The 16,886-nt window shown below is 39.1% G+C and overlaps 1 protein-coding gene across 1 annotated transcript in view; it reads right to left on the bottom strand.

Moving 5' to 3' along the window:
* Nucleotides 1-15,585, bottom strand: part of SMC4 (structural maintenance of chromosomes 4) — a 33,714-nt gene extending 18,129 nt beyond the window's left edge. The window contains exons 1-4 of the mRNA XM_009869722.1: nt 15,325-15,585; nt 14,028-14,206; nt 13,216-13,407; nt 11,295-11,471 (exon numbers count right to left, since the gene is read on the bottom strand). Coding sequence (XP_009868024.1) covers nt 11,295-11,471; nt 13,216-13,407; nt 14,028-14,206; nt 15,325-15,454 — 678 coding nt within the window. The 5' untranslated portion in view covers nt 15,455-15,585. The remainder of the gene's footprint in view (nt 1-11,294; nt 11,472-13,215; nt 13,408-14,027; nt 14,207-15,324) is intronic.
* Between the last annotated feature and the right edge of the window lie 1,301 nt (nt 15,586-16,886).

Here is a 16,886-nt window from a genome sequence, read left to right as displayed (position 1 = left end):
CACCTGACACCCACGGGCAGGATTTCCAGGCCAGCTCGCCAGTCCCACCTGCAGAGGGGCAGGGACTCCTGACCCTCAGCTAAGGAAGGGATCAGAGGTTTTCCCGCCGTGATTTCACTCCCGGGACTCAGTGTGCAATGACACCTAGTGGCTCTCCGCTCCTCTTCCAACTAGGACACCCCGGTGTGCCCAGCCGAAGGGGAAAAGCAACCTTTCGCAACCTTTGCAAAGTAAGAACGAGCATTTATTAAGGTAAGTCTTCCCTACATATAGTTTTTTGTTAAACACCGAGGTAGAGGTTTTGCTTTTATGTTGTTCGCTTTTTTATTTAAAATTCCAGAGGTTAAATGCATCTAAGCTTTTCTTTTCTGGCAATTACTGCTCCTAAAAAGTGTCAGCAGGTTTGACAAGACAAAAAAAACCCCCACAGCAGACCTTAAACCAATCCAAGTCTTATTTCTTACACTTACCAATTAGTTTTCTAATAGCTGCAGCTGTATTCTATGCAATTCCAACTACACCTTGTCACCAAAGTCCGATTTGTCCACCTGTAGTTGAGACACGGCTCCTGGGTAGGGAACTGTGTAACCTAAATTTCTGTGGGATTGTCAAAAGCCTCTATTTTGGTTTTTTGTTGCATTAAAGCATTTCTTCTGTTTACAACCAAACCAAAACAATCATAGAAAAGATATTAATTCAGGTGCCGAGCACCAAGTCTAAGAATGTTCTGTGCTCTGTGTGCGTATCACTTAAGGTAGGTGCTGCTGTAAGCTACAAAACTGCCCTGGATTTAACGCAAGCACAGGAATTAAGGACAAGCAACGAACACAAGTCAACTTTTTTATGATCTGCCTAAGTATAATGAACCATCTTTTGAGTCACACCCACCTAAGAACAAAGATAATGTAGTAGTGAGGGTTCTCCAGAGCTCACTAATGCAATGGAACAGAACTACAATTTGTTTAATGATCTAGGAAATCACTGCTGAAACTTAATCCAGTTGTATCTAATCCTATAACCTCATAAATTAAGAAGCCAAGGGTTTGGTTGTTTATGTGGCAAATACATCCATCCTCACACAGCCAGGAATTGCTGGTGCCTTCAGCTGAGGCCACACGTTGAGTAACTTCTTGAGAAGCTGAAGTGAGCCTAGAACTGCTGAGAAAACGCGTGTGAATTGAACTTGTCGGGCTGGCTGGTGCCAGTGGGATTTGCAACACCTCACGGTAGGCAAGTTTGGAATGACCTGCTCTTCATCCTGCCTGAAGAGAGGTAGGTGGACTAGCTACTGACGGTCGTGGATTCTTTTCTCATCAGGGTAACAAAGAAAACATTAGAAACTCTAAGTACTAACTGAATGACAAGAGTAGTTATTAAGAATTTGTATCATTTACCAATGCATCAAGAAATTTGTTTAGCCCTACAGTTATCATATTAAGAAATTAAAAGGTTTCCAGCTATTTTAATTGATAAAGGAGACTGAAAAAGTTGTACCTGCTCTTTCTGCAAGTAGTCATGACAACGATAAGTGGGGAAAACATATACAGCTCTGCATTCTCCTAAAACTTGACTATTGAGTTAACTGTTTCCCTTATTACTTGTGAATTATGTAAAAAAAAACCACCAAAAAATTGCACAAGCTTGCTCATTTATCTAGTAAAAGATCTTTTGAAATACGGACAGCACTTCTGAAAGTGAAACTAAGGCGGCAGCAGGCAGACATTTGTTGAAAACAAAACACATTTGGGCATGCTTAACGTAGCTGCCACACCTAAATTCAAAAAGCCTCGCAAGGGACCACCAGGAAATCTCTTCAATTACTCGCCTCAGTTATCTTCCTCTAGTTCATAGGCACAAATTCACAGGAGAGAGAGTAATATGGGAAAATAAAACAAAGAATCCTTTATTTAGTCGAGAGGACAATCAAAATGGATGTCACCACTAAGGCAGTGGTGACACTGGCACACGGCTAACAAAGACCACGACATCCACAAAAGCGAAGTCATAGTGGTACGAAAAAAAGCAAATATCAGCCAAGGATTTTTGGGAAGGTTCTACATTCAGAGCAACAACTCGAAATGAAGTCCCAATTCCAGTTCCTGCCTGGTGCGCAGGCAGCTGCAGCCAGCGCTGGCATGCCAGCACAGCGCCTGCCACACAAATCGGAACGGCTTGAGTTAGAGGGGACCTTAGATAAAACTCATCTAGTTCCAACCCCCCTGTCGTGAGCAGTGACACCCCCCACCAGACCGGGTTGCTCAAGGTCCCATCCAGCCTGGTCCTGAACGCTTGCAGGGATGCGGCATCCAAAGCTCCTGTGGGCGACCCGGTCCAGTGTCTCACCACCCTCTTAGTGAAGAGCTCCAACAGCTCCAACGCTGTGCGACAAACACCAACGGCTTCTCCAGAACACCTCAACCTCTCTACCAGAAAATAATTCTTGGTACATTCTAATAGAGAACACAACTTTAGCCACGGAGAAATTTCTAAGCAATCAAGTTAACTGACCACTGTGGTAAATAATGAGAAACCTTGTTTGACAGCAGCCTACAAAGTTATTAAAAAAGGGCAAGAGGCATTCTCATTTGAAAGCTGCTGTCTCTAGTGAAAAGCATGAGGATAATTTCTATGGAACTCAGAATCTAGAGATTCTACCGCCTTCTCTTGCACAGCTCAGCTCTTGAGAACATGGATTGTTTCAGTGCCATGATGTTTGAGAACCTTCCTAAATTTAAATTTCCATTGTGCGTAAGTAAAGTGCACAACTTTAAAGCAAGTGAGTTGTAAAAGTCTTCAAAAACATCATAGAAATCGTTCATCATAAACCAAACCATTTGAAATCAACAACTCTGCTGAGGGCACGAGGGGGTCAGCGCAGCACAAAATCTCCCAGCCCGGAGCGCCTGGGCCGGTGCCCAAGCCTGCGAAGTGCCACCGCGGGTGGACGCCCAGGAAGACGCCCGATGAGCTGACGGGAGCAGTGACATCATCAGCACGTTCTATCTATCGCTACTTTCATGTTACGGGGCTGCCAAGTCAAGGGACTATTTTGAGCTCAGGGTGCTTCAGGAGAAGCTACACTTGTGTGCGAGGAGTGTTTCAGGGACCCTGTTCATTTAACGTAAAACACCTATTACAGACAGTTTGTCGAGTTGCAGTCTCTACAATGCACATTCACTCTTCCGTATCAGGATTAGATCAAACATCTCGTTAGGATTAGCACGTCTCTAATGATGCAGGCAGCTTAATTAAATAGCTGCACTCTGCTGCTGTATGAAACTTCCCAAAGCAAATTGTGCAGGACAAGAATTTCACCTCCTATATAGCACTTAAAATGGGACGACAAAATCCCTGAACTCTCTATTACCTCCTTTCTCAGAGCTACTACTATTTTCTCTAGAGTTATACATTCATTTCTTAGAGCAACTGATCCTCTGGGAACAGAAAGCTTTTAATTCCAGTTTATCCAATGGCTTCTGGCATATAAAGATCTGAATTTTAAACATGGTTATCAAACTGCTTGATAAAGGGAAGTTTTGACCTACTCACAAAGCTGCCTTTCTGCAACTCCTACCACTGGTCTCCACACAAGATACTACTTTTCACCTCTGCAGGTAACTCCCGTTTGCTGCTTCTGGCATCAGGCTCCAACAATCTTTCCTGACATCAAGAGTAGGGTCTGTGGGCTGAAGCCCTAACTCCAAATCTAACTGCAACACGGGAACTGGGTCGCTGGGAATCCAGCAGACAGAAAGGCGCTGCACCCGGGAGGGGAGCACAGGGTAATCTGGGTGGTTTCTCAGGGGAGTTTTCTGTGGCGGTTGTGGTTTAGGTTTTGGAGGGGGTTTTGGTAGCGGAGCTCTTCGACGCTAGTCAAATTCAAAAGCGGAGAAGCAGAACATCGAACTGAACTGAGGCTTACACTCACTTTTGCTCATGAGGAGTAGTTTCAGAGAAATTGCTGCCTACAAGATGCAATACTACATCCTGAAAAAATCTTCCATGTTTTCACATGTGACATCTCCTTAGAGGGCAGCACATCCTATTTGTCTTGAGTTTCCCACTTTACCCGCTGCAAGTAGAACACAAGAAATCATCTAAACCCTTTGTGGAACTTCAGTGTGTTTTATCCTTGAAAAAAATCCACATTTTGTCAATACTAGTAAATTAGACAAATTCTTTTCACTCCTTTTTGCTTATGTTTTCTCTTTTTGAGGTGCTGGGTGGGAGGAAAGCCACCTCACTTCAAGTTGCACAAAGGAAGCTGATGGCAAATACAGAGTGTGGATATTTTCCTCTCCTTAAGAATTCTCCTGAAGTTTCAACATTTAAATGTACCCCCTCGTAGCCAGAGTCAAATCTACCCAGCTGTGGTTCTGTATTTTAAGACGATAGCTTCATTTCAGAAACCTTTTGGTACCAGCATTTCAAGTAATGGAAAGTAAAACAAGCCTCGCTCCTCCAATCTGTCCGATTTCTAACCGGAACAGAAGTGTTGCAGTACTTGGAGAAAAAGCTCTGGGCTGGGGCTATGGTCAAACCAGGTGATTTTGTTTCAAGATTACATTAAACTATTGCAAAATTTTAGCTATGACAACTGTGGCTGTAGTATTTGGTATTTTTAAGGCAATCACAGTTTTTCTTAAAGTTAGATCAATATTTTATTAGCTGCACTGTAACAGTACCATACTTTTGAAAACATACTAGCTGTTACAGCTTTTTAAACCCCCATAGAAGGATGTTTTGTGATTGAGTCCAAAACCTTTGGAGCGATGGATGGGTATCAGCAAGCTATGCCAGAATCCCAAGCATAACGCCTGTTACAGCGTAATTACAGTCATCTTGTAACTTCTTAATACTGGCACAAGATGCATATTCAATTTGTTTACTAAATTAAGTAAATGAATCACAGTTTGCAGTTCTAGAGAATTACATAATTCCATTTCATTTAAGTGAAACGCAAACATAGACAGTGACCAGAACGTCATTTAACTTTGTCAAGCATCACCAAGATTAAGTCTTGAGATGTTTGTGACAGTTTTATTATGCAGGTCTGAAAAAAAAAGATTTCATGTAAACACGTAAAATTTTAGATTTAAATGGTTTAACCATAAAAAAACCCTTGTTCCCAAAAAGGTATTGTATTGTTATTAAGAAAATTCATACCACACCAAACTTTGAAACAGTAGTTTTCTTTATATGCAAGAAACGATGAACAGAACTTGTCCCTCAAGCACTGAGGTGAACAGGTGAGCTGCAGCCAGCACATCCAGGAGAAAGCGGCACTTGCAGTTACACCAAAATTTTGAGGAAGATTTTAGCAGCCACAGTAAAAATCCATTACTGTTCATCCTATTGAAGAAAATCAATCAATCTGGGATCAAGCTAAATTATAACCCAAAACTTTCAAACGCAGAAGGCTAGACACAATTGATCTGGCATAAGGCAAAGTTCTCTTCATAAAATAGTGAAGTTTGGAATTTTTCAACTAACTTTATGGAACACAGCTGTATTTCAATTTTTTTCAAACAGTGAAGCGTTTCTCCCAGAGCAAGGGGAATATGGACAATAAATTCTGCAACTATTTCACCAGCCAGCTACAGGAGGTGAAGTGCAGCATGCACAGCCCCAGCAGCACAAGGAAGGGCGATGGCTTACGCAGCCAGGAGAACGAAACCAGGGGCACCATGGATTTGCTTGAAGCAGAAACCACATCAGAACATTTAGAATGTTTATTAGAAATCTGTTTCTCTACAGACATTTAAAAAAAAATACTCCAAGAGTAATTTTGGGAAAGACCAATTACTGTTTTTCCTTCCTTGGTTGTGGATTCTAACCCACTTTTGAATGCTGACCTGAGAACCAGCACTATGACTGAATTACTGCGAAGGCTCAGCCTCTTGCCTGATGCAGCTCCAATTTGACATTTGTTTGACAAACCTTGTAACTGCTGCAAAAGTCAACGGGGAGTAAGATTAGATGGAAAGTAGTAATGAATGTCAACCTGTTGTATGGTAAATGCTAGCTTAGAAGTTGTCTAACTCTTAAGTTTCTGCATCTGACACTAGGTGCTTCCCAAAAATTTTGTTCTCCTTTTTTTTTTTTTACTGGACATTTTGTGTAATCAGTTCCTCAATAATAAAGGCACTCAAACTGCATTTCCAGAAAGAAAATTTCAGTTTGACTTTGACAGTGCGCCCATACTCCCCTCTGTACCTAAAGTTCTGACTCTGAATTCTATATTCTACATGCACAGCCTTTGGAAGGCACACATGTAGGGAAGCAATAGTGCTGTAACCTTATTCTTCTGCTGATAATGTGACTATAATACAGCACTTGTAAGCCACAACAGGTTGGTTGGTTGGTTTTTTTCTTCCAATTCTCATCCTATTGCTGCAGTTACTTAATGCTTTCAGTCTTGTTTCTGCCCTTCAATTTTACCAAATGGCAAATACAGAGGAGGGGAGAAAGCATCCGATACTCAACGCTCTGCCTTCCAAGAAAAGCGCGACAAGCTAGGTGAGCAAGCGAGGAAGTTATTAACTAAGTAATAAATGCACAAATCTACAAGGTCACTGCTGTCCAAAGATGAGGAAAAACTCAGAATTCGCCCATTATACAACATTCAGTTGTTTGCACAAAACTACTCTTCTGCATTCTGGAAATCATTTAAAAGTAGTCTTTGTCAAGCTGTTTGCACATCTGTCTAATTTTAGAAGCTTTCTTAAGGACATTCTTGTATTTAATACAAGAATACAAACTGAGTGCAGATCTAGAGCCACTTTGGAATCTAAGTCAGTTTTGTCAAACCCAACCTTAAGATTTTTTTTTTTTTTAATTAAACCATGTAATTGATCACTCATGATTACACACTGCCCCTAGAAAAGTGCTTTTCTCTACTTCCTGTATTTCCCTATTTTTCTGAAGGAAGCTTAATAAGCGTTGGTTAAAATGCTGTGTTGCAATTTGCAAAATAAAAATCATGCAAATTGCCAACGTAATGTTCCGATAATGTAACAGAATTAGTTTTGAAACTGCACTAGGACATCTCAGCATATCTCATGCTGCTCTGTATTCACTTCAGCACAAAGCTTCATAGTTAAGCATCCAGTGAGATGGATTCTGGACTCCATGAATCGGTGTGAGGTTGTTATATTTCATTCACAGAATCTGTTCTTAACTGTATTAGCACACTTGCTTTAGTTCTTCTTTCCACTTCAGCTCAGCTGTCCTTGACCTTTCTAGAACAAACCTCTCTTCGCTATCACCACCGCTGCCAGCACAGACCTGCAGTTAGAATCCCAGCGGAGCTTTGCAGCTTGTGCCCCGCTCCGCGCCTTCGCTCCACTGTCGGTGTGCCTCATCAGGCGAGCAGACCTCAACAATTGGGAACTCCTGGCTTATCTCAAAGGGAGAAGAAAATCTGCTCTCCCTCATTTCCTCTCCAACACACTGAAAGAGCGACTCCTATGTTATTTCTACAAAGCAGCAGGTGAAAAACTTGACTAAACTTCCTTTCTGGCAACATAATCTTGCCATACGGTAAGACTTAGTAAGTTACAGAATACCTTTCCTATCAGTTACAAAAATATATACATAAAAAAAAAAAAAAATCAGTGTAGCTGTTTATCCTTGCATAAGATTACATGACAATTTTTTAATTAAGCAAAATACTATTGTAATAGTAAAAAGTTTACCTAAAGCAGTATCAATTTGTTTGGAAGAAAGTTTCTGAAGTAAATTGGAAGTCTGCTCCCACAATACTATCTTTTAGTAAAACAGCAATTCAAAGTCTTCTGCCATACCATTTCTACAATAACCACTTGCAAAGTAGCTGAACGGGAATACCCCATGAAACTCCACTTTCCTTTAAAACATAAAAAAGAAAGTCTTCTCTTACCTTGAAAGGCTCTAAGTGCCCATCTCAGCAGGCACTAGTAGCCACTGCCTGCAGCCCGTGTGCTTTGCTCCCGACAGGCCTACCCTGGGATGTCCAAACCTGACGTGCCTTCCCGCGCTCCCCACTCATTTAGCCATTCCTTCGTGGCAAACCAGCCAGGATAAAGAGGCCGAGGTTTTGTGCTGGCCTCAAGGTTAACCTGGTCAGAGAAGTCACTTTGAGCAACAGCAAACACACTTACCTCCCCAACTTCATCCCGCACGGACACAGCACAGAACCCACACAACTCCTCTGTCTACGTACACTGGACGTTCCAAGGAAGTCTTTCAGAAGAGCTAAGTAATTTTATTTGCTGTTCTTGACACATAGACGAGTTACTGAAGCTGGGGCGTTAGGTGTGGAAGACAGAAAAATAGCAGCAAGATGCTAGGTTTTACCACAATGCTTAGCGTAATTTTTTTTTTTTAAGTGACAAGATGCTTTTTTTTCCTGTTGCAGTTTCAGGCTGCGGCAAGCTCAATAAAAATGCACTAAGCATTTGTCTATTCCTGAAGTACTACAGGCATATAGCAATTTATTAGAAACATGAAGCATGTAGCATTAGAACTTAAGGATCACAAAAGTGACAAGCTCCTCCTGTTAAATGTTGGCAATATCCCGTTGTAATTTTTAAAGAAGATTTTTTTCAGTTAGCTAGTTCAGGCACAGAATTTGTAATCCTTCTAGAACTACTGAAATAGTCTGACACATTTCGTTTTTCCACGGGTGTTTTTTGTAACGTTACTCACAGAAGTCATCACTGGCTTGATTTTAATATTACCAGTATAGCATCAGTAGGAGTACCTCTGGATCGTGCCCTACCCAACTTCTACAAAATTCAGGCTGGCTTAAGCTTTCAAATTTTATCTTTAAAGGCACCAAAATCTGCTACAGCAGAAAGACAGCAAAATCGGGGGTGAAGTCGGGAGAAGCAACCACAAAAATAATGCAGTCTTTCAAAAAGCAAGTCTTTTCCATTGAGTAATGCTAAATATGCTAGTAAGATATAAGCAGGTACCTAAAGGTTTCGTTACTATGTGTAGGACATGTTCCCTTACAACTTTTTCTTCGGTACTAACTAGTGAATATTCTGTCACACAAAATCAGCATTTGATAATACCTGATTAGCATTTTTGCCCAAAATCTGTAGTGCAAGTGAAATATTTTCATTACACCTCATTGACACAGTCAAAACTAAAGAGGTTTAGAACTTATTTTAAATGAGAAATAACTTCATATCAAGTTAAACTTGAGGTAGCCTAATTTAATTTAGGCATAACGAAAGTAAAAGCTAAATAAACTTGTTATTTATCCCTTCAATAATTTAATCTGAAAAACATCAGGGAAGAAGGACAATCTTTGTAATAATAGTTCACAGCCTTATCCTTTTGACATGGGCTCACTTTTTACTATAATTTTTAGCATTTGGGTTTTGAATTTCTGCTGTCATTATGTGCAAAAATATTGCCATGTTTCTCAGCTGGAAAATACTAAACTCTGAATCTCCAAATCAGTAGATTTCACTTTAAAAAGGTGCAAGACCTTATGTGCAAAGAGAAAGGACTCTGCCTCGGTCAGAACGACTGAAGAAACACAGAAAACCTCCGTGCAGTTTCCTCTGCAGTTCATTACATTACCCACAAAGAACCTAGTGGAATAAAAGGAAAGAATAACAGTGGGAAACCTCTCTTTATGCTTTGATATTGGTTACCATCTCCCCCTAATTTCCTGTTGTGCAGGTGGAAAGCATGAAACTCAAGCTTTTAGGAAAACCCACATTGCCTTTATTGACAACTTCCTGGGGAACAATTAATGGGAGAAGAAAACAAATCACATTTGAGGAGAAAAAAAAATAAAATAAAAATAAAAAAAGCTTAGCAATACTTCCCCCAAACGTTCCCTTCCCCTCCTCCCAGCGGTAAAAGGGCATGCTCTCCAACACTAGGTACCTCTGCACCATAATTTCCACCTGGCTTAATCTTTGATTCTGCATTCTCTCCCTTCTAGAAATTTTACTAAAGTGGTATTTCAGAACAACGATGTAGAAAAAAAGAAAAAAAAAAAAAGAGTGAATTTACTACAGTTTTGTTTGAGGTCCTTCTCACTCCATCTTGAAACAGCAAATACAGGAAAAAAGTGTTAAAGGGAATAATTAATTGGCACGGAGACTTCGAAACAGATATATCCTCTTTTTGTGGGTGTAACTGTAAAAAAGGACTGCACAAAAAGGCTTGAGGAAGTGAAGCAAGCACAGCGACCTATCTAGAACTTTTTTTTCTTTTATTGGGGAACTGGAAGCTCCTTTGACAGGAGCAGGCCTAAAGTAAACTCTACTGAAAAATTTCAGACCTTGGGAGGCTCCCACTGTTCATTAATTTTCTAGGCCCTGATGGTTCAGGGCAGATTTGGGATCTGTTAGTAATAGTAGTGAAATAATAACAGGTAATTGCAGATACAGTTATTCAATTGAATTAGTATTTAAATACTTCCATCGAGTACCTTAACTCAATTTACATTTTAAGTAATCATTTGGCACATGGAAAAATTCTCCACTATTATTTCAAAACGAGAAAAAACTAGTGTGGTTCTCTTCAGCCTGACTTTTAAATAGCAAACAGATGCCAGCAAGCCTCCTGATTTTAAGGTCAAACATGAAGAACAAGTGATATTACACTGACAAATTCTATGATTATTTTTACAGTATGGGTTGTAGACTGTAGCTTTTAAAACCATAGCTTGAACTGGCTATAAACCTGCCATTCTTTCAGCTCTTGACAATTGTTAAACAAGTGTAAACAAGATGTACCCCTCACGGCTTTTTTCCTGCCCTCAATTTTTATGCAGTTAGTTTTTATATACACACTTTTCCAGTAAAACCATATCTACATATGAGAGCGCAGATAAGTTCACTTAACAGTAGAATCCTTAAGGCTTAAGTTAATATTGATGCACTTTTATCTAAAATATAAACAAGTTGCTGAATCTCTGCCACGCTTAAGCAGCACAATAATATTGGGGTTTAAGGTTTATTTTACTACACCAATATTTACGTGCTGCTAGGGCGGAACAAGTATGATAACTCTTCTATTCATCCACATGTCAGGAACACAAATTTGTTCATAAGAAATTTCTATTAGTATCTTCAACTGTTTCTCTTCCTTAAATTTCTAAAGCAGCAGATAATGATTCGCATCTTCGTTAGAGCATGCAAACCATGATGTGCTGCTAGAGTACTTTAAGGCCTCCAATACCAGGCTTAAAACCTAGAGAGCATTTTTTTTTTATAACCATAAGTAAAAATAAGGCTTGACTTCAAAAAATTCACTTTAAAAGTGGTGCTTATTAGTACACCAACCTGTAAAATTAAGAACCTGTTATGGTCCAGATCAATCCCATGGCTTCGCAGAAGAATACCAACATCCTTGAATGTCTTTTTCTTTCCATCGATGTGGTAGACAGAGGAATTATCTCTATAGGCAGTTCTAGATACACAAAAATTGCTGTTAGGAATAACTTCGTAATCATCTCCTTCCTGTTTTGAGGAAAAACAAAGCCAGAAAAACCAATTACTACATCATAGGTTTACTTCATATTTCAAAATTAAGCATAGAAATTTTATCATGTTCAGGTTTTAAGTTAATTGCTCTCTGAAGTGGAAACTGTCTTAAAGCTGCATATCTCAAAAGAAAAAAAAAATAAATAAAATGACACAACTTGATAACTGGACAAAAAATAGCCCAAATAATTTTAACTGAATGGCCTTCATATTATGCCTTTCCCATCTCTAACACAAGCTATTACTTTGAAAATACTTAATTTACTCTCTTTGCCACTGCTTCAAATCACAAAAGGCCTGCTTCAAATTTTTGATAAGGAAGTCTTGAATGACTTAACTAGTGTTGGCATTTTAAACTCCTCTTTTATAGCACTAGGAAAAGGAGCTACTGTAGCTGAGTAGCTCTAAAGAGAAACTGTAGAAGATAAAAAAGCAAAACATTAAAGATGTGACAAATATGACATCATCAGTTTCAAAAGCTACCTTACACTTACCTACAAAGCAGCAACTAAAATAAAGCTGGCCCAATCCTTTAAAAAGTTAAAAATTGATACATGCTTCTCGTGAAGACTTTAAGTTAAGCCTGCCACTTTCCCAGATTAACCCCCAAGAGTATAATCAAAGTATTATTTAGTATATGCAGAAGATTTTTAGAACATAGAGTTACGTCCTAGATGTCAACAAGAAGTAGGAAAAAAATATATTTTTTTTTTGGTCTGGTCATTATAAATATAAGCAAAAGGTACATGTGTATGTGTATCAAGTCAAAGACCAAAAAAAAAATAAATCTGTCTTTTAAAACAGTTTCTCCAAAGGTTGTATATGTTGCCACTTTGACAATTCAAAAAGCATGCTAGTAATGTACATTTCCCACTATTCTAACTGATCCAAAACTCGACAGTTGATACTTCAGATAAAATGTGTGCACAAAAAGTAAATTTAAATGAAGTGAGAGAAAAATTCTTTGCACTGTAATTGTAACAAATCAGAAAAAATACCCAGAAGCTTTTATCAATACACAAAGTGCAAAGCAAAATTACTGTCTTTTTTCTTATTTGCCAACACTTTCTATTTTATCCAAACAAAATATGAAGTTAAAAAAAAAAATCTAGTAGTAGGATGTGAGGTCCAGAAGCTCTGATGAAAAATCCATTTTAAAATTGCAGGCATGTTTACAGTATGTAAAGTGTAAATAAGAAAGTTTCAGATTCATTATATTTGTCTAAATTTAGATAACCTAAAATAGCTTCTATTTGGTTTGAAAAGTTTTGCCTAAATTGATTTTATTTCTTAATATATATGCTCATATTACAAATATAAGAATATATAACATGTCCAAACAGACTTATAAATTTCCAGGGGTCCTATTAATTTCAGAAATGTTTTATTTTCTTGGGGTAGATGAGATGACAACTCTAAAACGACTTCTGAAAATTAATATTACATATTTCTAAATAGATTTAAAACAGACATGTATCAGATATTCGTCTTGTAGAAAATAAAATATTAGTAGTGATTTTTTTTTTGTAAGAACTGCACTACTCAATAGAAGAATTTTTAAACTAATTAAGTTTGAATTAATGTTTTACATCCTGAAGGTAAACTAATTATGCTGTAAAGTTTTCCACAGCTCAGAATAAAATAACCAAATATTAGAAGTTTTCAATTCCCTAAAGAAAAAAAAAAAAGGTCCCACTGTTCTGATTAGCAGCATACATACCTTGTCAACGATCTTTTGGAAGTGGACTTCCACAGAACAGCTCTGGATGTCCGTATGTTCATCAGAATTATGGATCAGCACAGAGAGTTTTTTGGATCTGATTTTCTGTGCTCGATACCCAAACACAAAAAGCATTGAATCAATGACATTGGATTTTCCACTGCCATTTGGCCCAATAATACATGAAAAACGCTGCATAATAGAAGGAAAAAAAAAAGAAAAGAAAAGAAATTATATTCAAAGGGAAGCAGATCTTGGCCAGTGTACATCACCCATTTCATACGTGAACAGTTTAAAACACAATTATTCCTAGTGCCTGAAACTGCAGACTGTTTGATAGCTTAGTTTTTACTGCCAAGGGTAAAGCTGTACAACTTCTTTAATAAAAAACCCCACACCTCAACTCGGCTTTCCAAATTTTAACTTGTTAACTCAAAGCGACACTGCATTTAGCAAGCATGTTTGCAAGGAAAGTTTCATGATTAGCCACGTAAGTCTCTTGTGGGCACTAAAAAACAGTCTCATTCTTCAAACACACCCCTAAAGTTCTCCAGCAAACGAAATAAAGAGAAAAGTGTGCTTTTTGAAGGTTTACTGACGAATTAAAATCGTACAATGTCAGAAAGTTGCATTTAACTTTTCTCTACTGCCCAATATTGAAAATTTAGAATATCACTACATAAGTAATTCTAAAACTTAAATATTTCTCTGTTATTTTGAGGTAAGCTTTACATGAAAATACAGGAAGAAATACTAACACACAGTGAAGTCTTACCTTCATTTTGAAAACGCTTAATATAAAAGAAAGATACCTTATGAAAAGGTCCCAAAATTTGCTCCCCTGCATAGGATTTGAAGTTCTGGTTTACAATATGAGTTATCATGAGACGAGGAGCACCAGCTTCGTTGGTCATTGCTGGAGGTGGGGGAGGAGGGATGCTACCCAAAATCTCTTCTAAACTTCGATTATCTACCACCTCAGTTGAGACTGCTGCTAAAAATCATCCAAAATAGAAAAAAAAAAAAGCTCTCAATGACTAGACACTTTTAAAAATGTTCAACTGGAAAAGCAAACATCACTTCTGTATGAACCAAACTTACACTTTTGCCCACAATTACTAAAATAAGCTAAGCTGAATTAAAATTCGTCTTTCCACAAACTGAATCTTTAAAAACAGATACTTAAGACGTCCCATCGATGCACTCGTGGGTCTGTTCTTTCATTATGTAATTCTTATTCTAACACACTTTAATAGGCACTCTGCAATTACAATAGCTACAACCGTCACAATAAGCCTACAAATCCGAAACAGGCAAAGTCTTTCTAATTAATAAGCGCAAAGCCACATTTCAGGCGTGCTCACAAGTCACTCTGCAAGATTTGGGGATCGCTGCACAATGCTCTGAAAGCTGTAATGACAGCACAAGCACTCTGCAAAGACAGGAAGTTCGTTACGAAAACAAACTGGCCCCCTGGATATCAGCTAGTTGTAAGCAAAGCAGCTTTTCAACAGCCACCAGCGACTTTTTCTTCCAACAGAGAATAGCGTTTGTCACCAATTTCAACATACTAATCTATCTGTCAAATACCTTGCTTTAATAATCACTTATCTGGCTACCTAAAGAGACACACACTGCTTTTCTCCCCAGACGTTATCAGCCAAAACTCAACTCCAGAAAATACACTGCTTTGTGAAGAAGAAAGTCAAATCATTTAAGAGTTAAGTAAATAAACTTGACATTTATTCCATTCCAAGAAATCCCCTACCATTGGCTGCGTATAAATTTGAAAAATTCTGCTGCTGTCCCACAATCTTCAGTACAATGTTACAAATGAAGAATATGAAATAGGGTGTATTAGGAGAAAGTCTACAAATTGCTTTTGCACTTGTACTAAATCACTGGTCCAAACACTTTAACTCTTTGCAAGCCCTCTTCACCATTTAGAAAAAAACAGTGTAAATTTGCCAGGAGTCAAGGTTTTCAATACTCCTTTCGAGAAGAGAAGAGAATTCCTATCTGGAACAACTGCTAAATTCAACTGAACGGTGTTGCTAAACAGGCACTATCGTCAAGCTTACACACCAGAGCCACAATTTTCAGACCTACCTTGCGGAGGTACTTGGCCAAGCTGCCTGTCTCCTTCGTTTTCCACTTCCATGTCACTGACGGACTCCTCTAAGGGCTCTCTGCCTTTCCGAGGGGCTGCTGTCGAAGTTTTGGTGCTCTTGCTTGGCATGATCTTTGCTGGCTCTTCCCCTTCTATTCCAAGCAATCAAACTACTGAAGGGATCTAGCTCCTTTGCTAACACAAACAAGAGAACCCCGTGATCTACACATCGAACTGCAATCCCCTACGGAATATACCTACGTGTTTGCCCCAGACGTGTGACTAATACAGAAACTAAAGATTGGAGGTAGCTTGAAGACAAAAATCCAGATTTTAAACGAAATCTCACGATTAGCCTCATAATAATATACTTTAAAACACATCAGGCTCCAAAACAACGGAGCAAGCCTCATCTGTAGAAACAGCATTAATGTACCTACTGAAAACTCACACAGCCACGTTCAGTGCAGTTACTATGCTGGGGACAAAAGAGTTAAAGACGCATTTGCAGTAACAAACTCAGTAGCCATATGTCTACACTCCTCTAGAAGCACTCTTTACAGACACATTTCAGACCTGACACACATTTCACTTTCAGCAGTCCACCCCGACCGTATATTTTATATATACAGACCGATAAACAGACAGACCTGCATAATTATAGCAGAAACTTGACTCTTCAACAGTTTAAATCGACACACTCATGTCACAAAATATCACACAACCCCTACTACCAGCATTCAACATTTCACAGAGAAAGCAAAAGAAAATACCTTAATCTAGCTGGGATGTTAAAGTTAACCGATCAAGAGCAAAACATTACAAAAGTCCATCAGCTGCCACTTAAGCGCAGATCCCAAAAGAAGTATAAATAGAAAGCAACCGAAAGACGACTGCAGGAGCGAAACCCTCTCCAAAGAGTTTAAATTGCAGCAAGTGGCGAAGTTAGTTCACAGAAAAACAGACATGAGAAAGTTTACTTCTCGCAAGATAAAAAAACTGACGTGGTTAGAAAGTCATCTTACAATTGGTGCCAATCATTTGACGTTTTCAGACCTACCCCCAGCCCACACTCTCATGAGAGCCCTTCACTTGGGACAATGGGGGAGGGGGGAGAAACGACAGAAAGAATTCATTTTAAGTCAATTTGCATCTATGCCCCGTTCAGAAGTGTTCCGCAATGGCTGTCTCGGACAATTACAGCCTCTCAGAGCACCAGATTTTTATTTTTTATTTTTTTTTTCCCCCTAAACTGCTCCACTCCAACTCGAATTGTGCAATACGGACCTATTTACCTTACCAACCCTTCCCGCCGCGGATACTGCAACAGAGCGACCAAGCTTAAAACCGCCGGACCTCACCTTTTTAACTCGCGATAAATCAGCTGCCACAAGCTCTCCTCTACCAAATTTAACAAATTCGGGCCCAGCCCCTCCCCCGAAGGTGTTTGTTAAAAGCATCTCTCGGCGCTTTGCTGCCAAGGGCCGTTTTGGTCGGGGGCATGGTGAGAAAGAGACGGGCGGAAAGGTTTCCTCACCAACAGCCCGCTGAATCCGGCAGC

This window comes from Apaloderma vittatum, unplaced genomic scaffold, assembly GCF_000703405.1.
Source record: "Apaloderma vittatum isolate BGI_N311 unplaced genomic scaffold, ASM70340v1 scaffold27165, whole genome shotgun sequence".
Taxonomy (NCBI): domain Eukaryota; kingdom Metazoa; phylum Chordata; class Aves; order Trogoniformes; family Trogonidae; genus Apaloderma; species Apaloderma vittatum.
This window is presented reverse-complemented; position numbering and strand designations above follow the sequence as displayed.